The sequence below is a fragment of the Babylonia areolata genome, chromosome 11, assembly GCF_041734735.1.
Source record: "Babylonia areolata isolate BAREFJ2019XMU chromosome 11, ASM4173473v1, whole genome shotgun sequence".
Lineage (NCBI taxonomy): Eukaryota > Metazoa > Mollusca > Gastropoda > Neogastropoda > Buccinidae > Babylonia > Babylonia areolata.
In genome coordinates, this window is record NC_134886.1 from 8,838,773 (window position 1) to 8,864,287 (window position 25,515).

Below are 25,515 nucleotides of genomic sequence, written 5' to 3' on the forward strand. Positions count from 1 at the left end.
CACACACACACACACACACACACACACACACACACTCAAGTGAGTTCATACTGAGAAGCAAGAGTGCCATTATAACATGTTTTTTATGCTTCTACTTTGTCGACAGATTCATCATAAGAATGATCCATTACATCAGTATAGATTTCTGCAGCAGAGACACATCTCATAACACGATAATGATGGAAATTAACATCTGTACCCGCCTTGCTTCGATGGCATCTGCTTCATCTTTATCATCCAGAAGCCTCTTGTTCACGTCTCTGTCAAGGGACACAACCAAACATTTTCAGATTGTAAGTACTGTCAAACTCACAACAAGACTAACACTTGTTTCTTTTTTCCCCCCTGTCTTATAGTACTTCAGCTGTCTTTTATTTTTCTCTGTGAACGTCATCTGGGGCTAACATTATAATGTCTCTATCACAACTTTTGTTTCTCTTCCACTTCTACTGTTTTTCTTCTACTGTTGATCAAATTACCAAGGGAAATTTGTTCATCATAGCTGTAGGGATTTATGCATTGTGTGCACATTTTCTGTCACGAAAAAACATTACAATTCTGAGACCTCTGGCAACAGTGAAACAGCACACAACAGTATATTTAATATCATTTCATAACTACAACCTAAAACAGCTTGCATTGTTCTGTCAAAGACTTACCTACAGTTTCATATATTCAGTCATTAACTGAGTAAGAACGTCCATAATCAGTATACACACATACTTGCAAATGTATACACAGTGCAGCTTTTCCTATGATGACTTAAATAATTACCAATATGCAAACAAAAAGAAATTTAAAAAAAGTAATATTTATTAACATCTTAAGATAATAAAAGCAAGAATGTTTATACAGTTGTTGTTTTTAAATGGCAGTTTACTTGGGTGAAATTCAAAGCAAAACATAAACAATGATTCATAAATAATTTTCTACGAGAACACACAAGAAATGAAACTCACTTGAGCATGCCCAGCTGTTTAACCAGTGTCTCTCTCTCCAAAGCAATGCCCTCAGAAAGTTGTAATGCAGCTCTGTCAAACGATGTAGAAGAAGAAGAAGAGGAAAGATTATAATAACAACAATAATAATAACAAAATAATAATAATGATAAGAAGGAGAAGAATGATAACAAAAAATAATAATAATAACATGTTGCTGAAGAAAACACTAAACCAAACCAGTCAACATTAACACAAACAAGACCAAAACAAAACGCCTAACCAATAAGCAAACAATTGAAGAGAATACCTGAAAGTGAAACTGTCATAGCACCCTTAAATAAACAAATGGACTATGGTTGCCAGCATGATGGGGTAAAAACGGTGATGCACACAAAGTCCACTCTTACATGTATACAAGTCAAAAAGTGGGAGTTGCAGCCTATGCACACAGAAGAAGGAGGAGGAGGAGGAGGAGGCGGGGGAGGAGGAGGTGGAAGAAGAGAATAAGAAGAACAAAAATAAGAAAGCGATGATGATAATCACACACACACACACACACACACACACACACACACACAGGCACACACACAAACACACTACACAGTGTTACATAATCCAAGTGGAGTGTTTCTGTAATATGATCTACATATAATACAGAATTTATTTGTTTGCTTGTTTCTTGTTAAACGAGTTTAAAGTTTCATTTCTAAAGTGTTGATTGCGCCGCTCTAACTAATCGTTTCTCTGTGTATACCCTTTTATCTACACACACACACACACACACACACACACGTGTATACATACACACACACATACATGTGTATACACACACACACACACACACACACACACGCATACATGCATGCATGCAAACACACACACACACACACACACACGCGCGCGCATGCATGCAAGCACACACACACGTGTGTACACACACACACACACACACACACACACAATGTGATGGTCCTTTCACTGACAAGCACATTCTTCAGCAGCAGTCAAGGAGTTGAGCTACCAATAGTTAAGGTGCCCTCACCTATCCCATATTCCAGTGTTAGTTGTTTTTACGCAAGCATTTTGCATTTTACAACAAAGTTAAGAGCAATGCTGTCCATTTCAACTTGAAGAATGTTCAAACAAAGTCTGACAAACCCCCTGATAAATTATGCCACAGAAATTCCTTACAAATATACATACAAAAAGCCATATCACTCACAGAATTTTTGCACCCTCATTTAACTCTTGAGAAAGTTTGTTGTGTCATTGTCCGAGCAATGTTAGGTAGATAGGTAGAAACAGCAAATTTTGTCTTAAATGCACGCCCGCACGCACGCACACACACACACACACATGCACACACATGCACACACACACACACACACACACACACACACACATACATATAATCCATACATATTTGTCTTTCAGAACTTAAAGACAGGGTTTTTTTGAAGATCACACAAAGAAAACTAAAATAAAAGCTGTACAGAGACAGACAAATAGACAAGCAGACAGAAAGATATGAGCATATAAAAAAATACAGGAATGAGAGAGAAAATCTGTAAACCAAGATCAATATGCACTCTGACTCTTCAGTGCATGTCTAATTGTTCAAGAACGGTGATCATGATTTCGTATTCTGGATATTTCATTCCACTTGCATTTTTTATTCACAAAATGGTGACCACAACTTCCACACATTCTTCACTCAAATCTCAAATATCTGTGCACATACTTAATGGTACTGTTAAGATCTCATAGCTTTTTATGACCATTAAGACAAAGATTCATGTCAACTGTGTCTAGAGCTTGGCCTAGAAAGGAAGGGTCCAATCCGCTCCTTCCATGCTATCCTGTCCCAACAGTTTAGGTGCTCCCTAAGACCTGGGTGAAGCGAGGAAAATTGGAGTGAAGTGTCTTTTCCAAGGACACAACACCATACCAAAACAGGTACTCGAACCCTGACCACATGTGAACGTTCGATCAGAACTCCAACCCCTAACCATTTCTATCACAGCACCTCTATGATGGTGCTGTCAGCATTTCCTAAATCATTAAATATTAATACGAAGCATCCCAATAGCATAGTTATGAAAGCCACACAAGTTGAGTCCTTTACTGATTTTAAAGCAGTGCAAAAGTAAAGCCCAAATGTATCACCAAATATGTTAGTTTTTGCGATTATCAAGTTTTCAAGCAAGTTCCAGTGAATATTGCTGTTGCAATGTTTTCAAGCCTTGCCACTTTTTTAGGCAACTTTTTCACAAAGCGACTGGCAAAAATAGCCATTGCCATGTACTGTGTGTGAGTGTGCACACACTCACATGCATTTATGTGAAAATATATGTATGCATGTGTCTGCGTGTATTTGCACGCATGTGTGTGTATACATATTTATCTGTTTGTGTGTGCTTGAGCATGTGTGTGTATGTATATGTGTGTGTGTGTATATGTGTGTGTGTGTGTGTGTGTGTGTGTGTCTGTGTGTGTCTGTGTCTGTATCTGTGTGTCTGTGTACATGCATGGGCATATTTACATGCATGTGTGAGTGTGTGGGTATGTATGCATCACTGCGTGTCTGTATGTGCACGCAAAAGAGTGGGATGGCAAGCTAAGCAAACATGCACAAGGAAACACACACACACACACAAACACAGACACACAAACACACACACACACACACACACAAAGTAACAAACACTGCTTTGCTCAGTCTTGTGAAATATTCTGCATAAACAACCCACTCCTAAAGCATCACACTACAACTTGCAATACAAAGCTGATGCTACAGAAACTGAAAATCACCGATTTCTTCTCTTCCCTGATGCCTTCTCTTTATCAGCTTGAGATGCTGGGTCAGTGTGAGTTTTTTTTCGTGAGTCAGGGGAATGTTCACGGGATCTAGGTATAAACATATCGTACAGTCGCTGAACAAAATATCAGAGAGTATTCATGGAACTAAATGTTTCTGTTTTATTAATGCAGTGCTGTTTCACAACATATCAGAAAGTACTAACAAGAGTCAAATTTTACTTTCATATTAATGTACTGATGCTTCACAATATATCACTAAGTACTGACAGAGTGAAATGTTACTTTCACATTAGTTTACTGATGCTTCACAACAAATCAGAAAGTACTCATGCAGTCAAATATTACTGTTGTGATTACAGAAAAATGGACCAACTGGGAAAATCAAACTTTAAAAAAAGCCTTGGTATAGATACAGCTATTATATGTAATATAATAACATATGCCAGTGGACAGAAAGGCAGGAGGTGCATGCATGAATATAAAGAGATATATATAATATATATGAATGGGTGAAAAGTGACCATCACTACAGGCTGCTTCAGTGCAACATCAAACTATCCTACAACTCCTCAAAACTAATACTGAATAACCGTTTTTATAGTATTTCTCTGCAATATATCATTCATGAATGGGAGTGAATGATTTTCATAATATTGAAAATATTTTAGTTCAGAGCTGCTTTTAAAACCAAGTGTGTGATTTCATCAATATTGAAACAAAGTACAACAAAGAAAACTTTTTTTTTCATTTTCTTGAACACCAAAATGCCTATCGGGAAATCTGTATAATAGTCAATACTAATAGGAAAATACTCACACATCATGATGCATGCATTATAACAGCAAGTCTCTATTTCTAGGATTTGAACACAATGATATGTGCAAGACTGATCAACGAGGAAGAAAGTAAGAACTTTTAAATAGGCACAATCATAATATCACTGATGTTCTTTCAGGATCTTCATAAGTATATATATGTGCACATACATCCATGAGTACATACTTTGGGGAGGGGTGCTAAAGTAAACCGTGTCATGCCAGAGCTACGAAGATCTGCACTCGTATTTCTTTTCAAAAAACATTAGTACTGATGTGCCTTAAACAAATAAAGTATTTCCATCAAAGCTCTATTAACTGAGCAGACCTGCGTTCACAGAATGTAACTCTCATGTCCACTCCTACAGACGTACTACATGTGGGCTTCTACTGCTCAGACTATAGGCTACATAACTGCTATCACAAATGTCTCGAAGAAAAGAGGTTATTCCCTGAATGGAAATAACCCACCCACCTGGCTCTCTCTTTCTTCTCGTCTCTCTGCTGAGTCTGAAGCATGGCGATGTAGGAGCGTGACTCTTCCAGACTGTCCTGTGACTCTGTTAGCAGTTCTTCCAGTGATTCCTTCTCCTGAATGGACACAGAGGGTACTGTTCCTTAATCATGTGGTGTGCAATGCTGAATGTGGGCGTACAGATGAAGCACTGATCGGTAGTTTCTTCTTCTCTTTTTTGAATCAACTAAATGTTTCAGTTCTCTCTGTCTGTCTGTCTCCTGTCCACAGTCTCTCTCCTCTCTCTCTCTCTCTTTTCTCTGTGATATCATTTGAAGTGGAAATACATCAAACTGTGACTTAATTCACAGCTTAAATACACCCAATCTATGCACACTCACACACACATGTTCAATCACAGACATGTGCAATTGCAAACATGCATACACACACAAACAGAAACTGACTCTGTCAGCAGTTCTTCCAGTGATTACTTCTCCTGCAGGGATACAGAGGATGATGTTCAGTAATTATAGGGGTGTGCAACGCTGAATGTGGGCGTACAATGAAGCACTGATCAACAGTTTCTTCTTCTCCTCTTTTCTGAATTAATCAAATGTTTCAGTTCTCTCTCTCTCTCTCTCTCTCTCTCTCTCTCTCTCTCTCTCAATGGAATCATTTCAAGTGGAAACGTGTCAAACTGAGCACACAGACACATAGAGACACACACAGACACACACATTATACATATATATATATATATATATATATATAGAGAGAGAGAGAGAGAGAGAGAGAGAGAGAGAGAGAGATAGTAAGATAGATAAGCAATTAAAATACAGTGATTATATGGACTTTCTTTACATGCGAACCCACTGAAAATACACACATATATTCTTCATCGATCCTAGTTTGATGTTTATGCACATATGTAGATATTTTCACAGCTGAAAGGTGAGGTTTGGGCACAACACTCGAATCACCAGTCTGTCCAAAACAATCATGCAAGGCACCATCGAGGGCGGGAGAAGAAGAGGAAGACAGCGGAAGAACTGGCAAGAGAACATCAAACAATGGACCGGACTCCATACACGTGAGCTGCTGCCGGCAGCTGCTAACAGAGACAGATGGAGAAGGGAGGTTGCGTCTGCGGTCCTCAGGTTTCCCCCATCGACTACTTTGTAGTTATGGGCCTGAGGTGAGGTGAGGTGAGATATTTTCCAACTTAAGTCACTGATCTTTAACCATTTGGAAATGTACAAACGAAACACACCTGCATCAACCGTTGATTCTCTTGCTTTGTGTTGGCCTCCATAAGATTCAGCTTGGCTAGTCTGTCTTCCATCTGCACTCACAAAATATAGCAAAAAAGATGAAAAAGAAATGACGTCAAATGGTGTATGCATCATACCAGATTTCCTGAAGAAACAAGAGATTTGTAACCTGTCCTGGTACACAAATAAAGATGGATATATTTGTTTCATAAAATACAAGCAGCAGTCAGAACTTCTGTGTCCTGAACAAAGACCCAAAGATCCTACAAACAAAAGTCATATTTGTGAATAAAAGTTTTTTGGGTTGTTTTTTTTTTTAACTAAATGGAAGAAAAAAACAAAGAAGAAAATAAAGTATTGATCATGTGCACGTGTGTGGTGTGCCCTCGCAAATACACTGCTTGGTCCATATGTGTTACTGTAAAACTAAAAGCAGGCATGAAACAGTGTTGCATTTGCCAAAGTCACTTGGAATGCTTTGTCTATGGTCCTTTCTGGTGGGTTTTTTGGTTTTGTTTTCATTTTTGGTGAAAAACTGATATTAAAAAAAAAGGTACATTCTAAATTGAAAAAAAAAAAAAATCCAGAAACATAGCTTGTGTGTTGAATAAAATATATTCTAAAACGAGCAAAAACAGCTGCCAGGGCATGTGCCATCAGTTCAGTGTTCAGCTGCTTTGTGCAGAAGACCAAATACTTGAAGGTATTCATGAGTACATTGGGGGAACTAAAGTAAAATGTGTCAAACTGAAAAAAAAAGTAGAGAGAGGGATAAAACGGCTGACCTCTTGATGTCTATTCTGCATTTCAATCAACTGACGTTCCTTTTCTTTCAGCGCTGCCTCCATCTCCTCTCGCAGTTGTTTTTCTTTGGCTTTTTCCTGCAAAAAGACAGTTTTTCACCACACAACTGGCTTTAGTGTCAGTCTTTTGTTATTTTCAGCATCACAGTCAACTACTATACTCCCATTAAACTGATGACTACGAGTGTGTACTTAATGTAAGAAATTCATTAATTAAACCAACACCAAACACACACACACACACACACACACTCGTGTATGCTTTTCAGATCTGCTGACAATGCCTCAGTTGCAACAGCTGAACTGACCTGTCATGCTTTTAAAACACACATTTGTAACCTCCCTTTCATCCTTTTTCAATCCCCAAGCATAAGGGGCATTCATCAGGTATTTCACCAGTAGCAATTATTACTTTTTTCACTGTATATTTTGTTGCCTTTTTTTTTTTTCTGTTCCTTACATCACCCTTCTGGGGCTGCTTTGGGAAGTCAGTAGATTGTGATTTTCTCCCGCTGTCACTGAACACACCATTGAACTATGACTGATGTTTCTGGATCATTCATCCTTTAAGGTTTTTTTTGGGTTTTTTTTCAAAGTCAATGCCTTAACCACACCACATAGAAGAAGACCACAGTTTCAGTTTCAGTTTCACTTTCTCAAGGAGGCGTCACTGCGTTCGGACAAATCCATACACGCTACACCACATCTGTTGAGCAGATGCCTGACCAGCAGCATAACCCAACGCGCTTAGTCAGGCCTTGAGTGCATGCTTACATATTTGTGTACCTATGAAAGGGGATTTCATTTTACGTTATTTCGCCAGAGGACAACACTCTCGTTGCCATGGGTTCTTTTTCAGTGCGCCAAGTGCGTGCTGCACACGGGACCTCGGTTTATCGTCTCATCCGAAAGACTAGACGCTCAGTTTGATTTTCCAGTCAAACTTCGGAGAAAGGGCGAGAGCGGGATTCGAACCCACACCCTCACGGACTCTGTGTATTGGCAGCTGAGCGTCTTAACCATTCTGCCACCTTCCTCCACAGACCACAGACCATGATTAACTTGACCATAAGAGCAGACTGTTAACAGGTGTTCACCACTACCTGTTTTACTATCATTGCTGACAAATATGTAAGATGATATCATTTCAGGCTTACAGCTGACTCTCCTGCATAAAAAAAACTCAAGTGATCTGTACTTGAAGTTTGTTATAATTATACAGATTTTAAGTGGTCGATACTTGAGCTTTACATAACAGCAGTTGTCTCCAGCAGGGAAACTATAAATTTCTTGAGGTATATATAATTTCATTATGGTTATAGTAATTATATGTATATATAGTGTTTCATACAAGCAAATAAAGACTAGTGTTGTATTGTGTGTATGATAGTATATGTATACTAATTCTAAGTATATACATGAGAAACATATGCAGTCTACGTATTGATTTCAACTAAGCTCTGAACTGTTTTTCATACATGGTTGTTTTGTGAACATGTTGTTGATATATATATATATATATACAAAAGCAGAGTGATGTGACAAACACAAACTTGGATGGAAGGGAAATTTACATTCTGAAATAGTGGACAAGTTTCCTGCTAATGAGTGACTGCTGATAAGGCTAAATGATTTTAATTCATTGATTACCTCTGTCAGAATGCGGTCTTGCTCTCGTTTCATCTGGTATTCCATTTCTTCGTACAATTTCTTCACCTCATCTTCATGCTCTAGTGTTTTGCTGGAAGCAAACATAAATTATAATCATGAAAATAAATAAATAAATTAAAAAAACCACCATGCATTTATTTCAAAATAATGTCAGTGTCAATATCATACCAATGTCAACATCATGGGAGAACCCCCCACCCCCCAAAACAAATTATACCTGAAATTAGTGTAACAAATTGTGTTGTTTTAGACCAATAAACCAATAAATAAGTATATGGGTGTGTGAGTGACTCACTGAGAAAATATCTGATGCCTATCCAAGTGTAAATGTACAAGGAATTTAATTGTTGATTCAACACATTCTTCTTTTTAATAATCATTATGCATATATTCTATGGACCTCTTCAAAACATATTTGGATTTTTATTCTGATTAACTTTAATGTTAATGTTAGTGTGATTTACATCAAAATGCGCTTTATTTATCTCATATAAAGGCAGATAAACAGACAGACTGAATTAATGGATATCAAAATTAATGTTTTATGTGCTATGAGTGCAGTAAATATGTCAATATGCTGTACGTGTAGCTATACATAAAAAATGGTACTTCACACAAGTGTATACCTATATATTATCATTGCATTTGTGTGTGGACTTCAGGAGAAATATTTATGTTCATGTGCATGTATGTATGTATGTATGCATGCATGTATGTACGTATATTTGTATGTGTGTATGTATACATCATATACTATCCATCAGCTGCACAGTTAATCAGTGCAGACTATCAATCATGGGTACAAAGTCGTACATTTGCGCAAGACGCTTGACTATCATTGGAATATACGTTGTGTTTCGGTAACGCACCCTTAAATTGGTGAGAAAAAATGAAATGCAAAACCAGATTTTTAATTTAAAACAATATATTTTACTCTTCTTTTCTTTTCTTTCTTTTTTTTTATGTCATATGGGTGTGCCACCTCGTGCGAACATGTCAAATCTAAAGCCCGAAGCCAACATTCCGATTACGCTTGGCGTCGAATATTGTTCCTGGGCTTCGTCGAGTAACCCAACCTAACCCCAGGTTCTGCATTCATGTTGACACAACGTACACATGTATGATGTAATGATGTTCCCACATATCGGGTCTCAACACATTCAAGTTAATACAAGAAATGAATACGTACAAAAAACAGCAAGTGTCCCTGGAAGACTGGGTAACACTAACATCTGAATCCAAATCGTTTCAAACAACGCGAACATCTTATAAAATAAACTTATTAAAGTTTCAAGCCAACCTCAAGAAGTATGAACATCAACGACACAATATTCTGTGGGACAACAAAAAGAACTTCCGTGCACAATTTAAATCAGCAGTTGGGCGGATGGTAGGTGTACACATACATATCTACAGGATCTACACGTCGCTGAGTGAAAATGGAACAAAAATAACACAGCGAAATGACACGAAACTTTGTGTCCCCTCTGATTTCCTCCTGTCAAGTGTCGTCTGCAAACTTTCACGTGAGGCCCTGTGAGGGTTTTGTATGCTCTTATTTCGAAGACACAAAACGAAATTGAATCTCAAGTCCAGTATTTCTCGATATTCCATTGCAAATATTATATGGGTAAAACTTTAATGTATCAGAGTGAAAACTAATGGAAATGAAAATCATGAATAGCGAAAATTACCCACCTTCGGCCTCGATCTGAGCCGCCAAAGGAAATATGAAAACACGATAAAATCAAAAGAAAGTAAATTTGTTGCGGAGTCAAAAACAAAAAAAACAACAAAACCAGATTGTTTCCACCATTCCCAATGAAATGTGATATGTTCTGTTTTGTCTGTTTTGTTTACTACTTATATACAGCAAAAAATATATTTTTAAATATTAATCAGTATGAAAAACCGCGAACATTTCCGGTAGTTCAGACGAGGGAGGGAAAAAGAGAGGGTGGGGAGGGGTGATGAGGGACGGAGGTGGGAGGGGACGAAACAAGAAGATAAAACGTACTCCGTGCGTGTGTGTGTGTGTGTGTGTGTGTGTGTGGTCTATGTCTGTATGTGTACGCGTATGGCAGCGTGTTGTCCAGGACGGAGAAAACTAGACTGAAACCTGACCACGACTAAATACTATGATAAGCTGTCGGCGCCATAAATCTTTACGCTCAGCACAAAGCTCAGTGAAACCACTGCATAGTGCGTGTGGGTGGGAGGGAAGGGACTGAGAGAGGGTGTGTGTTTGGGGGATCGGGAGGAGGGTGAGGGGGGGCAGGGGGATGGTAAGCCCAGAACACGAAGCCCATTTCATTTTATCTTGTTTATCTTTTTTCTTTCTCTCTCTCTCTCTCTCTCTCTCTCTCTCTCTCTCTCTCTCTCTCTCTTTAAATCAGTTTTTAACTCACTCAGTACGGCCAGTCCTCTCTTCTCCTCTACACAGACCCATCGGAAGTCCAGTGGGTGTCTGAATGACCCAACCTTTAGCTTCCGTCGTCAGAATAGTGGTATTATTTGTCAACATTCACCTCTTCAGTATAAGAGCCTTCCACTTGCAATATTTTGATGGTGGTAATTGGGGTGAAACGCTGTTAACGTCGTCTCTTTCGCCGTTCGTATGGAGAGAGTTAAAGTAATATTCCTGTGTATGAATAATCATGGCCCACACCGGCGTAACAGCGAGGGAGGCGGCTTGCTGTCAATTCGATACAGAAAAAAAAAAAAAAAAAAAAAAAAGTTTATAAGTGTTAGGCCGGTCGGATACAGGATACAGGTTCATGCATGCGTTTCCAGTTATATACGAGGCGAGTATATTCCTAGATGCTTTTTGATCAGTAGGCCTACTCAACTGAATCGCAATAAGGCTTCTCTCCCGCGACTGAAATGGCTGTTTTGCGTGTGATTTGCTGTGCACCCGCTGTAGATTATTACAGGCAGCCTTCAGCAAGTACGCCGCGCACACGGACATACTGTAGCGCTACCATATCAGTATTTCCGCATGCACACACACACACATACACATACACAGGCACACACACACTCAGTGACACACACAGACACACACCGTCACACACACACACACACACACACACACACACTAGTGCGTGCGCACGCACACAGACACACACAGCACACACACACACACACACACACACACACACACACACACACCACCCCACCCCCCACCTCCATCCCCCACCTGATAAACTAAATCGCCGCAAGCTTCACCGACTTACACGACTGAGCATGCATGTATTTTTTACACACACACACACACACACACACACACGCACGCACGCACGCACACACACACACCGACACAACACACACACACACACACACACACACACACACACACACTGGCATATACATACACGCACACATGTACTGACGCCCCTCCCCCCACACACACGCGCGCGCGCGCACACACACACACACACACACACAACAAAAAAAACAAAACAATAAAAAACATACAAACGAAAAAACTGATAACCAAGGCGACCCAGGACGGGGACCCACCTCTTCAAAATGCCCTCCAGGGTGTGGAATTCCCCCCGGGACTTTTTGATCTCGGAGGCCGTCCTGCCCAGGAACTCCTCGAAAGTGGACACCAGGTCAGGCTCCTCCGAGTGCAGCTTCATCCACATGGCCTTCACCACGTCCTCACTGCACCGACACACCTCGTCATCATCCTCAGTGTTGTCATCATCGTTCTCGTTGTCCTCGTCAGTCAGCATCATCATCATCATCATCATCAGCAGCAGCAGCAGCATCGTCTTTATCGTCATTGTCGTCATCGTCGGTATCGTCATCATCGTCATCTCATCATCATTGTCATCCTCGTCCTCGTCATCATCATCATAATAATCATCATCAGCAGCAGCAGCAGCAGCAGCACGATCGTCTTCATCGTCACTGCCGTCACCATAAGTATCGTAATCATCGTTATCATCAGTCATCATTGCCGTCGTCATCTTCTTCAATATCATCAACATCAGTAACACTCGTTGTTATCGTCGTCGTCGTCGAAATAGCATCATCATCGTCAACGCCGTCGTCAGCATTGTCATCGGCATCATCATCATCGGTGTCACCATCACGGTCAGTCGTTGTCGTTACTACACTGTCGCCGTCATCATTATCATTATCATTAATAATTAGATCAATGGTATGGTCCTGTTCTTTGACACAACCCGTACTGTCAAAATGAAGGTGGCCATTATATTGTTATCGCCATTCATTGCCAGCGAGACTGTCAAAATCAGTCATCAGACACAAGGGATACGTGGAACTACCCGGCCCCAACAGACCCTTTTGACGTTATGGAGTTAAGCCCAGACACTACAGTCAAATAACGACCTTTTGTTTTCTCTCCGACTATCTAGCCAAGACAGCACGAGACCAGCAGCAGTGGAGGTCTCTGGTGGTGTCTTTATTATGTGCCACAAGGCAGTGTCGCCAAAGACACGAAAGAGATAACAGATGGACACGTTGGCACACGAGTGTGTGTGCGCGCGCACACACACACACACACACACTCACACACACGCACGCACGCACGCACGCACGGCACACGCAGAGAGAGATATGATAACATGATGATATATTGTCAAAAACACTTTCAGCCATTTTGACAAGGGGGGATTACAAAAACTAAATGAACAAATACAACGAAACACACACCGCAACAACTGTATGCAAGAAAAAGGCATGGGAAAAGAAAAAGTAAAAAAGCAAACATCATATATAGTGATAATTCATTTTGCTTATGTAATAATTAGTGAATCCATTTATCCATTAGCATTAAGGAGCCGTCTGTACATAATCAGGTACATCAGTTTTACTTGATTCTTCATACTGTCTGCCACAGAGAGAGAGAGAGAGAGAGAGAGAGAGAGACAGACAGACAGACAGACAGACAGACAGACAGACAGACAACAGACAGACAGACAGACAGACACAGAGACAGAGACAGACAGACAGAGAATCCACTCACTCCATGAAGACCCCTCTGCAGTCGTTGTGCATCATCATGTCCTCGAACACTCTGTTGGCGTCGGCCTGCTCTCCCCCCGCCCCCTCGAACACGTCACCCCTCTCCTCCACCCCGTCCTCCCCATCGCACCGCTCGTCACGTGACTTGCCGTTCCCGTTCCCGCGAGGCTTCAGACCCAGGAAACTGCCTGTGGAAAGGATCGAGATGACGAGGAATCAGTCAGCCGTTCAGTCATTGACTCTGTGACTGCTGAACATTGGTGAAGTAAGACCTGAGTGGTATCAGTTTTAACTGTAAAATCCTACTTTAGCATCCTAAATACGGGAACATATTTTGTCCTCACGGCAGTTTACCCTCCTCCAAATCTGATGACTAAGTTCTGCTGTTCTCTGGCACAACTAAAGCTGTCTTGTGCCAGACGTTTTATCACTTACGGCCTCATTCTGCCTTCCCGCCGCTTCTTTCCCACGCATTCGCACTATGCTGGTGTGTATGTATCGTGCGGGAATGCTGTGTTTAGTGGTGTTAAAACTGATGTAATTTTTGACATTCAGTTTGCAGAGTCTAGATATTTCTGAGTAGTGTTGCTTAAAATTAATGCATTTGTGTCTTGTGTAAGCTGGAAAAATTTGGTACGAACTACAGGTCTGTGAGTAAAGATTTTACTTGTTATTTCAAGTGTGTGTAACTGATGTGTGCGAGGGTTCACTGAGGCAGCCAGTGAAGATCCCGTGCGCGAGTTTTCTCAACTGCGGTGCACTGGTGAGTGTTGATATTGACATGCTGGGGAAAGGGAGGGGTGGCCGTGGCCGGGGACATAATATCTCATCTTTGGTTTTAATCTGAGACCGTATTAGTATTTAACAACAACAACAACAACAATAATAATAATAATAATAATAAAGTGGTGTAAGTCACAGTTGTTGAAGTAACTGTCTTTCATTCTTATTTGTGGAAAGTAGTAGTTGTTTCAAAAACAAATACTTGTTTGTCGATATCATCCGCCGGTTTTGTTCGTGTTAGTTTTATTTGGGGGGAGGGGGGGGGGGGGGGGTTGATTCCATCAACTTGAAGATGGATCAAAGTGATCATTCACTATCTGAACATTCAGAGCGTTTAAATTCCCAATGCAGACTGTGTGGGAGAAGGTCCAAGAGATCAGAAAAAGATAGGAGCAAACAACAGAAAACATGTGCCAGTGTTGCTTCAGAAATCAACACGTTTTTCAGCTTGAATGTGTTGGAAGATATGGAGGGAGTGCACTCAAACTCGATCTGTGCTTCTTGTTCCGCAAAGCCACAGTTTCTACCAAAACGTGAAAACGTATCCACAACAATAGCCCGCACGTCAGCAGATATTGAAACAATGTCATATTTGTGGTGTCACTTTGACCCCAGTGTCCCAGCCAGCCACTGTGCAGCTTATTCACATTTTCAACAGCAGAGCAAAGGCAGACGACCAGAGAAAAAAAAAGTTTCAGTTTAAGACCAAGCCCCCAACCAGACCACCAGCCTGTTCAAGACGTTTCCCTTTCTGTCACCTTGGATTCCACTTCAACGCCAGTTAAAAATTAAAAAGTTGCACCTAAACTTAGGAGAGTTCACTCTGGTGTAGATAAAGCACTGTCTCCATTCAAAAATCACATTCTGAGGCCTTTGAGTCGTCTGAAGGCACCATTGACGAAACCAGAGGAAAGGTATTTCACAAAATGTGCCTACATTAAGCTGTCAAAGTCCAGAGATAGAATGACCATCAAGTGCCAAACTGGTGGACAACCACTCATCTTCCAAAAAATAACGAAACCCCGGAAAAGATCATCACAGGCCCCAACACCACTGAGAAAGAAGAGAGCAAAAGTTATGAACAAAATCCGGCTGAATGTATCTGGAGACACGGAACAAGATGCAGCCAAGCAACAGGGCACAGAACTGAAGACAGCATGTAAGGCACGGAAACAACTGGTCCTTAGTGAGGCCCAATGTGGCCCAGTGTTTGTAACAGCAGAAGAAGGTGCAGCAGCGCGTTCAATACTAGGCATCAGTTTGACAAAATACAGAACACTGAGCTGTCTCTACAGAAAGCTTGGGGTCATTACGCCAGCGAAAAGAAAGAAAAAACAGCACAACTGAAAGCACAGCACGCAGGAGTAGAAAGCCAGATGAGAACTCTAGAAATCTGGAATAGGGACGCAAAGGAGATGGAGCTGGTTCCAACACTTTGTGCAGGAATCAAGAATGTCCCAGATTACGTCACAAAACTGCTGGATGATTATGGCAGTCAAGGTCGACTGTCATGGCATGATGGTAGCATTCCAGAGGACGAAATTTGGATTAAGATTGGCGGTGATCATGGTGGCGGGTCATTCAAACTGATGCTCCAAGTAGCAAACCTAGTCAATGCCAGTTCAAAGTTCAGTACTAGCGTCTTCAATATTGCTGAATGCAAAGACACTCCAGAGAACCTGAGAAGGCTACTAGGTCCATACAAAGACCAAATCAGTGAACTTGAGACCATGCAGTGGAGAGGCAAACAAACACGCGTTTTTGTCTTCGGGGATTATGAGTTCTTGACCAAACTGTATGGCTTGTCAGGTACACAGGGAATCCATCCACGTCGACCTCCATAGCAATATCGTCATTGTCATCGTCATCCTCCTCCTCCATCATCATCAACATGAACAAAACAGTCTCAAAGTCTGTGGCCTTTCATGCCCTGCTCTCATGGTGACCTCAGTTTCGATACCCCTCCACTTCTGTGCTGAGGGTGAGTCCTGTCAAAGTCTTCATTGTCGGCAGATTCATGTTTGAGGGACGTGGTGGCGGTCTCCACTCTGGAAGGGACGCTCACTCAGTCTGGCTCTGCGACTAAGCCATTATTGTCGTTAGTAAGGGGCTTAGTAGGTGGTGTCCTAAGTATGTTAAATCAGAACAGGCACCACTGAACACCACCGAAGTGACTCAGCAGCAGTGCAGGATCTCCTCTGGTGTTTGGCCTCCTGGCGACCTAACATCGATGGTTCCCTGCGGACTGCCGACGCTGAAACTGTGACGGACGAACCGGGGTGTGGCCGTGTATGGGGAAATCTAAATGAGCGGCGTGGGAGTAATGCCACTGAAACGGAGCAGTCAGTCGCTCAAATCAAGAGTGATTACAGGAAGTATCGCCGTGCATGAAAAAAACAAGAAAAATGCACAGTTGTAAAACAATGTGGTCAGAAAACCAGCATTAGACATAGACCTGGAGCAGGTGACACCACCCTACCTTCATATCTTGCTGGGCATTGTCAAGAAATATCACGACCTGTTGGTAGAACAATGTCATAATTTGGATGAACAGCAAGCAAAGTCAGATGCCAGTGATAGAGACGGTACCCAATTTGACAGCTTCTCTGCACCAGTTTAGAAACATGTCATGGACATCAAGAAGCTCAGGGTGCAGCAGAGTTATCTGAAAAATCTCAACTGCCAAGCAAAACGCGAGAACAGCAAACAGCTTCAGAAAAAGATTGAGAAACAAAAAGAAGTTATCAAAGAAACAAAAACAAAAATGACTTCATTGCCAGTTCGAAGTGGGCCAGTTGCTGCAAATCTCTGCAGAAAAACAGGACCTACCCCCAAGCTTACCACACAAAGGCATTGATCGAAAACCACTGCAACAAATATTTGAAGGAACACGTGTACAGAAGTATCTGTCAGAGTGTCATTGACAAGACTGTTGAGGTCACCAAACACAAGGACATTCAGGAAAAGGCCAGTTATCTGCGGTAAATTCGCTCACCAGAACTCTTTTTTTTTTTTTTTTTTTCAGATGTGCATCAGCGCATATCACACCAAGGAGCCATCTGTGAAGACGAGGTTGAAGATATAGAGATATCAATCCAAAGCTATATGGTATTTTACAGATAAAAAATCTTCCCCAACGTTGCAGTGATTCCAAAGCAATATCTGTTGGAACAGCACTGTACTCCCTGGATCAGAAGATGGGGAACAGGGAGGCGAGGAGACACATGCCACTGTCAACAATTTGTTGAGGAAAGTGTGGGGACTGAGGAGCAAACAACAGCAGCTCAGGACTCTCTTGACAGAACAGCTGACTGTTGTGGCACCCTCGTTACAGAATGTGTTTTCTCAGCCACAGAACAAAGTTGTGATCCCATGCACACACGCATGCACTTTCGGGTACACACACGCACACACAGACACACACTCACACAGACACACATACACACGCACGCACGCACGCACGCAAGCACACACACACACACACACACACACACACACAGACACTTTCATGCATGTCGGTGCATATGAGTAAGAGGGGAACAGGGAGAGAATGGATACAGACACACATAGAGTGCACGCACGGCTGTGCCACTTCACTTCCAGCAGAGCTATTTAGTTCCAGAGTTCAGTGAGCGGTCAGGAGCACTGCTGCTGACCTAGATTCCACTGGGATGGGAGGGGGGGAAAAAAGGGGAGCGCGCGCCGCGCTCTTTGTGCCTATGTTTCCAGCAGAGAAAGGTGTATTGTTTAAGTGATTTTCATTTCATCATATTCGTGCACAGTAACTTTTGTTTGCTGTCATTTTTGTGTGCATGATTCCAGTGAATGTGAACTTTAAGTGTGTCGTGTGATTTACCAGACACTGTCCGCGTTTTTGTGTTACATCCAGTTGTTTGACCTAAGTGTGTGTGTGTGAGTGCCGACAAAAATGGAATCTGGTGCGGTAGCGGCAGCTTTGCTGACTGGACAACACACCTTCAGTGAACACTTGAGATGTTTGGATTATATGTGTCGTGTGTGTGGTGAGCGGGTTCTCAGAAGAGTTAAAGATAAGGGGTTGAATGCAAGACTTTGTGCCAAGTATTCTTCTGAACTGTTTCGTTTTTTCAGCCTAGATGTTTCGAATGATGAAGAGGGCAAACATCCCACATGCATTTGTATCAAGTGCTACAAAAAACTGATAAAAATGAAACATACTCTTGGAAATTCTCAGTTCAAAACTGCAAATGAAAATGTTGCACTTGACATTGACAGAATGTCCGAAATCTGGACAACTTTCGATCCAGATCTATCTTTGGATCAGTGCAAAACATGCTCTTTTCATCACTCAAAAAGTCAGTCTGGTCGTCCGAAAAAAAGACGATCAGCACCAGTAAAAAAATGCACGGATGACAGTTTTGATCCGTCTGACCTCTGCTTAGATACCGATGACAGTGTGTCAACGTCATTTTGTCAGTCCACATCAACACCAGTCAAAAAAACAAGAATGCTGTGCACAAACACATCTCCAATCACACCCAAAACACCTGTCACTGACGCAGCTATATCACCCATCGCACTATTGAAACGCAAGACGGTGTATGTTGACTCAGAGGATGAGGATCTCAATAAATCTCTCACTGAAGAAGAAGAAAAGTTATACACACAACTAACACGTAGGAAAATGTTTAAGTCAGGAGACAAATCAACAGTCAGATGCAAAACTGGAGGTCAGCCAATAGTGTTGAAAAAAGTCACACAACCCCGCAAATCATCTGCCATAGCATCATCTCCTCTGAAGAAAAAACGGTCTCAAATTATGCAAAAAATTAGAAAGCACATCTCAGGGAACAGTAGAGAAGCCATAGTAAAACAGCAGGGGTCAGAAATCAAAAGATCAGCTCAGAGCCACAGACAACAGATACTGCAAGCTGCTGGATGTGGCCCAGTGAATGTGACCAAAAAACAAGGGTCTGCACTGAGAGCCGCCATGGGGTTAAGCTGGGCACAACACAGGATACAAAAGAGGTTTTATGCCAGTATTGGTGTGGAAGATGAAGGGGAAAGGAAGGAGAGGGAGGTGCAGAAAGAAGCAATGTTTGGGGAGGTAGAAATACAAAAGACAAAACTCATCTTTGTTGATAAAGAGGGGAGACAAACAGAGGAGGAAACAACAGTAGGAAAAATCAAAGACATTCCAAAGATGGTAGAAAACTTATTAGAGCAGTACGACAGAGAAAACAAGTTGACATGGCATGATGATAGAATACCACAGGATGAGGTATGGGTAAAAATTGGAGGGGACCATGGAGGGGGGACATTCAAACTCATGCTTCAAATTGCAAATCTCACCAACCCCAACTCAAAACACAACACGTGTCTCCTGGCCATTGTAGACTGCAAGGACAGTCCAGACAATTTGAGAAGAATCTTAGAACCCTACAAAGAACAGCTAGCTGCTCTGCAGTCAATGACATGGCGAAACAAGAGAGTCAAAGTGACCTTGTTTGGGGACTATGACTTTCTCCTCAAACTGTATGGACTGTCAGGTGCTCAGGGGACACACCCATGTTTATACTGCACAGCATCCAAATCGCAAACGCAAAATCCACCTCACTGCAATGAAGGCAACATCACACAGCGCACATTACAGGGCATCAAGACAGACTACAACAAATACAAACACTCCAAGCAGAAAATCGCCAGCCTGCACAACAATGTAGTCAGGGAGCCTATTGTTGACATAGAACTTAGCCAAGTGGCTCCCCCATACCTGCACATTCTTCTGGGAGTGGTCAAAAAACACCATGACCTGCTGGAGGGGGAGTGTCATTCTCTTGACAAAAAGATAGGAGAGTCAATAGCCAGCCAGGGAAAACAGATAGACAGCGACTCAGCCTTTTCTGAGTTTGTAGACAAGCTGAGTCAGATCCAAAGTGCTGAAGAAGAAAAGAGATTGCTAGAAACTAGGATTGTATTTAACGAGCCTGAAGGAGACAGTACACCACTCAGTGATTTCCAAAAACAGCAACGTGAGCTAGCAGATATGGTAGAAGAAAAAGATGCAGACATTGAATATCTCAAGACACAGCTTGACCTTCCACACCTGGCTGGCCCTCTCACACAACACTTAGATGCTGTACTTCAACAGCATAAAATACACAGACAGGCATACCACGGAGCATCATTCATTGGAAACCACTGTCACAAATATCTCAAGCCAGAAACAATAGAACACATCAGTGACAGTGTAGTCAAGAAAACAGGTGAACTGACTCAAGACGCGGACATAAACCTCAGAGCTAGGAACATTTCCCAGAAGTTTAAAACACTAAACACGCTGTTCTCACGCATTCACATAAACATCTCACATCAAAGACCCTTGACAGACAGTGACGTTGACACACTGGATAGTGACATCAAACAGTACATGTCTTTCTTCCGCCAACAATTCCCACAAACACGCATCATTCCCAAGCAACACATCCTAGAAAATCACTGCATTCCATTCATTCATTCTCACGGTTTTGGCCTGGCACTACACGGGGAACAAGGGGGGGAGGCAACACATGCAGTCATCAATTCACTCAAAAAGAAAGTATTAGGGATGCAGTCACAAGATGACAAACTGCGTGTCATCATGCAAGAGCACATGACTATTGTCTCCCCCATGCTTCAGCAAGTCGTACCCCAAGCAGGCGAATCACGGCACAAATCAAAAAGTAAAGAATAAAGAAATTTTCAGCCCTGTTCTTTTCTCCACTCTGAATCCCTCCCTCCCGCACACACACATTGTATGGAGAGAAAAAAAAGAAAAGAAAAAATGTTTGAGTTTAGTCAGTGTTACACTTCAACTGAGTGGATTACCAACTACAAACAAGGATTCATACGGATTTATAAGTTCAGGTAGGAATGTATTTTATTATTTAGAACTTACAAATGCATGTCAGTACGTTACATTGTGATTGTTTACTAAAAGCATGGTATCGTCAAGGTGTATCTTTTAGAATGACCAAATGCATGTCGCAAGCAAAGGCACACATACTGACATGCAAAACATCTAGTCGGCGAAAATCTCTCTCCCCCTCTCTGTGTGCGTCTCTCTCTCTCTCTCTCTGTGCGTCTCTCTCTCTCCCTCTCTCTCTGTGCCTCTCCCCTTTCTCTCTCCGTACACGTTCCTCTGTTTCTCAGTATGTCTGTCCCTGCATATCTGTCTGTCTGTCTGTCTCTCTTCCCGTGATGTTGAGAGAAGTGTGAAACTTAACGTGGCTGGCAGCAGTTCTCAGTGGAGCTGACCGTTAAATACTGACACTAATTCCGGGGCGGTCTGCCACCTCTAGATAACAGTATCGGCTATATTTTCCTTCCAGTTGTATTGTGGAGACATGCATGTATATCATGATATAAGTTTTATCTCAAACTAAAGTGATATACACACACAACACGGAGTTGAATTTGAACTACGTTTCGTGTGTGTTCCTCAGTTCAAACAGAATGTTCGTGTGCTCGCTAAGCTTTGTACCGCTTGTACACTGCCTGTAGGAAATTAAACCTACTCATGTTTGGTATCGTTAAATTTGTCAGAGAATTACACATCCATTCACACCCATAGCGCCCTTCTTGTTGCATTCTGACATAGAGTATTATTTTTTTAAAGCACATAACCCTGTTTCTGACAGTTTATCAGCAGCAGCGAAGCTGTTCACAGCTGTACACACTGCCCGTGTAACATACGCTCCGCAGAGAACAGCGCGAAGTTAGTGGTGCGGCAAAGCGCTGCCCCATATACTGCCTGCCTGTCTGTCCAGGCTATCACCTTTCCAACGTTTCGCGCTCGCTCGCTGTTCATCCCTCTCCCCTCCGCTTCGCGCCAAAACTAAATGGGCTGCCTTGTGCCGAATTAATTTTGAGCTTTTGATCCCTCATTTACTTGTGTTACATATTATGTGGGTGTGTGTGTATATATATATATATATATATATATATATATATATATATATATATATCGTTTACTTTATCATATTTCTGTTGTTGATATCATAACTATAACAACTATAACAAGGGTCCCTTATCTAAAAGCATCACACACACACACACACACACACACACACACCTGTCTCTCAAAATACACACACACACACACACACACACACACACACATATACATATATATATATATATATATATATATATATATACATAGGGGAGGTATGGGGGAGGGAGGGGGGCTGACTCTGGTGCTATGTAAATAACACTATATGGTTCGTGGGAGGTGGCAGCTGCGCTATTCTCTCTCAAAGCATGCTTCCAGACGGACACTTGCAGACACAGGGAGCACAGTTTAAAGTACTGGTCAGACAGTGAGATTGCGCTCGTTTTGATTTCTCACCCTCCGACATCATGAAGTGCGGGATTCTGAACTACATGTCTTAGACGGAACTGTCGTGTCCTATTTTAGCATCCTAAATTCAGGACTTACTTTGTAAACTCCCATTTTTGCATCCTGAATCCAGAAACCTATTTTGTAAAGTCATATTTTAGCATGCTAGATTCAGGAACCTATTTTGTAAAGTCATATTTTAGCATCCTAAATTCTGGAACCTACCTTGTAAAGTCCTATTTTTGCATCCTAAATCCAGGAACCTACTCTGTAAAATCCTATTTTAGCATCCGAAACACAGGAACCTATTTTGTAATGTCATATTTTAGTATCCTAAATCCAGGACCCTATCTTGTAAAGTCATATTTTAGCATCCTAGATTCAGGAACCTATTTTATAAAGTCATATTTTAGCATCCTAAACCCAGGAACCTATTTTGTAAAGTCATATTTTAGCATCCTAGATTCAGGAACCTATTTTATAAAGTCATATTTTAGCATCCTAAACCCAGGAACCTATTTTGTAAAGTCATATTTTAGCATCCTAGATTCAGGAACCTATTTTATAAAGTCATATTTTAGCATCCTAGATTCAGGAATCTATTTAACCGGCAACTTTTGTGCATGTATGAAACGATGCTATCATTAGTAGTTGTTGTAACTCATTTCCAGTGGGTTTCGACTTTTTCTCTGTACGTTATTTTACTCAGTTTTGATGCAGATTCAGTAACTTAATTAACGTGCCACCATTTTGTTGGTGTTTTTTTTGTTTTTGTTTTTTTTTGTTTTTTTTTTCTCGTTTTTCGTCCCACCAATCATGAAAACGTAACCAACAGGTGCAATAATTTGGGACGCTAAAATTGGACTGTGCTGATCAAAGGCAATATATTGCCAAGAAGAAGAAGTCCAAAAATAGAGAATGGTGACTTACCACCCGATCTTAAGTGCTGTCTTATCTCAGTGAGGTGACAGCTCTTCACTGGCGAGCAAACTTACTAGAAGCAGTTATTGTACGCCACTCGTTTTTGATAATTATGTCACTGACTGAGCAACCATGCAACGATAACAATAAACAATGGCAACACAACCGTAAATAATTTTTCTCATTATCATGATCATCATCTTCTTCTAATTCCTTCCTTCCTTCCTTCCTTTCTTTCTTTCTTCCTTAATTATCGTCGTCGTCGTCGTCGTCGTCGTCGTCATCATCATCATCATCAGAAGAAGAAGAAGAAGAATGCTCCTAAAGGCTGAATGTGGGGAGTTTTAATTCAAGCAGTGGAGACCGCTAAACGGCCTGTTTCTGCCTGTCTGTCGAGTCACAACTGTCACCATGATACAAAAGACACATCCAGATATCTGACGCTGATACAGAAGTGTTTGATGACAAGCACAGCACGGTACCCAACAACTCAGTGTGAACAGGAGACGGACATCCCCGTCTGTCTGTCTGTCTGTCTGGATGGATGGATGGATGGATGTATACATGCACAGTGTAAGCATGTTTGTATGTGTGTATGTCTTCAACATCTTACCAAACCCTTTCTGCGCCACAGAATACAAATAATTATGCATGATTTTTGCTTCGTTTAGCAGTGCTCCCTGTGTGTGTGTGTGTGTGTGTGTGTGTGTGTGTGTGTGTGTGTGTATGTCTCTCTCTGTCTGTCTCTCTCTGTCTCTGTATCCCTGCTTGCCTGCATGCATGCCTGTCTGTCTGTCTGTCTCTCTGTCTCTCTCCACTTGTACGTGTAGTATGACAGATAGATGATAGATAACAAAAGAAAGTGTAGCCTATATATCCCGATGTCAGTGAGCCAAACAGACATTGTTGAAAACCCTTTGCTATCATTCGTAAAAAATTATAAAAATTTTTTTTTTAAATCATAGCGCAGGGATAGGTCACACACACACACACACACACACACACACACACACACACACACACACACAGAGAGAGAGAGGGAGAGAGATATGGAGAGAGAGAGAGGGAGGGAAAGAGAGAGAGTTGATTCTCACGTCTGCAATGCAACCCGCCTCTTCACTAGTCGCCAAAGCCGACACCATATGGAGCTGAAGTGTATGAAGCAGGTGGCACACATACATCGACAAGAAGCTCTATTGCGATACGAACAACCACAAGCACCCGTGATAGGCTGTAGCGTAACCGGCACGAAGCATGCACTGTCAAATGCATGCATTCTGACGGGCGCAACAACCAGCTGGTTAAAGCGCTGGACTTTGAGTCTGATCTGAGGGTCCTGAGTTCGAAACTCGATCGGTCATGGCGCCAGGTGGAGATATTTTTTTCTGTTCTCCCAGGTCAACAGATGTGAAGTCCTACTCCCTTCGTGTCGTATGCGATACGCACGCGGAAGGTTAAAAGCGGCAACCGTTAAAGATCCCGTGACCCATATCAGCGTTCGGTGGTATATGGACAAAAAACAAAAAGAAAAAGAAAAAAAAAGAACATATGCGCACTCCCGAATACGGAGTGTGGCTGCCCAATGGTAGGGAAAATGCGGTCATGCACATAAAAGCCCGCTTGTTCATAGGAATGAACGTGCGGGTTGCATCCCAGGAACGCCGAAGAAGAAGGAG

The 25,515-nt window shown here is 41.7% G+C and overlaps 2 protein-coding genes across 8 annotated transcripts in view; one reads left to right on the forward strand and one right to left on the reverse strand.

The window, feature by feature from the left end:
* LOC143287493 (EF-hand calcium-binding domain-containing protein 4B-like) overlaps nucleotides 1-25,515 on the reverse strand; it is a 109,167-nt gene that overhangs the window by 29,849 nt on the left and 53,803 nt on the right. For 5 of the 6 annotated variants that reach the window (XM_076595513.1, XM_076595514.1, XM_076595511.1 and 2 more), the window contains exons 3-11: nucleotides 13,778-13,964; nucleotides 12,301-12,447; nucleotides 8,758-8,848; nucleotides 7,090-7,185; nucleotides 6,304-6,375; nucleotides 5,052-5,167; nucleotides 3,753-3,848; nucleotides 960-1,031; nucleotides 200-260 (exon numbers count right to left, since the gene is read on the reverse strand). In XM_076595513.1, coding sequence (XP_076451628.1) covers nucleotides 200-260; nucleotides 960-1,031; nucleotides 3,753-3,848; nucleotides 5,052-5,167; nucleotides 6,304-6,375; nucleotides 7,090-7,185; nucleotides 8,758-8,848; nucleotides 12,301-12,447; nucleotides 13,778-13,964 — 938 coding nt within the window. The remainder of the gene's footprint in view (nucleotides 1-199; nucleotides 261-959; nucleotides 1,032-3,752; nucleotides 3,849-5,051; nucleotides 5,168-6,303; nucleotides 6,376-7,089; nucleotides 7,186-8,757; nucleotides 8,849-12,300; nucleotides 12,448-13,777; nucleotides 13,965-25,515) is intronic. The other variant, XM_076595512.1, reaches the window with a different exon arrangement.
* The window catches only part of LOC143287494 (malonyl-[acyl-carrier protein] O-methyltransferase-like), a 102,339-nt gene continuing 90,805 nt past the window's right edge, over nucleotides 13,982-25,515 (forward strand). The window contains exon 1 of one of the 2 annotated variants that reach the window (XM_076595521.1): nucleotides 13,982-14,041. The gene's annotated coding sequence lies outside the window, so the exon portion shown is untranslated. Of the gene's footprint in view, nucleotides 14,042-14,253; nucleotides 14,540-25,515 lie in introns of those variants that run through there. The other variant, XM_076595518.1, reaches the window with a different exon arrangement.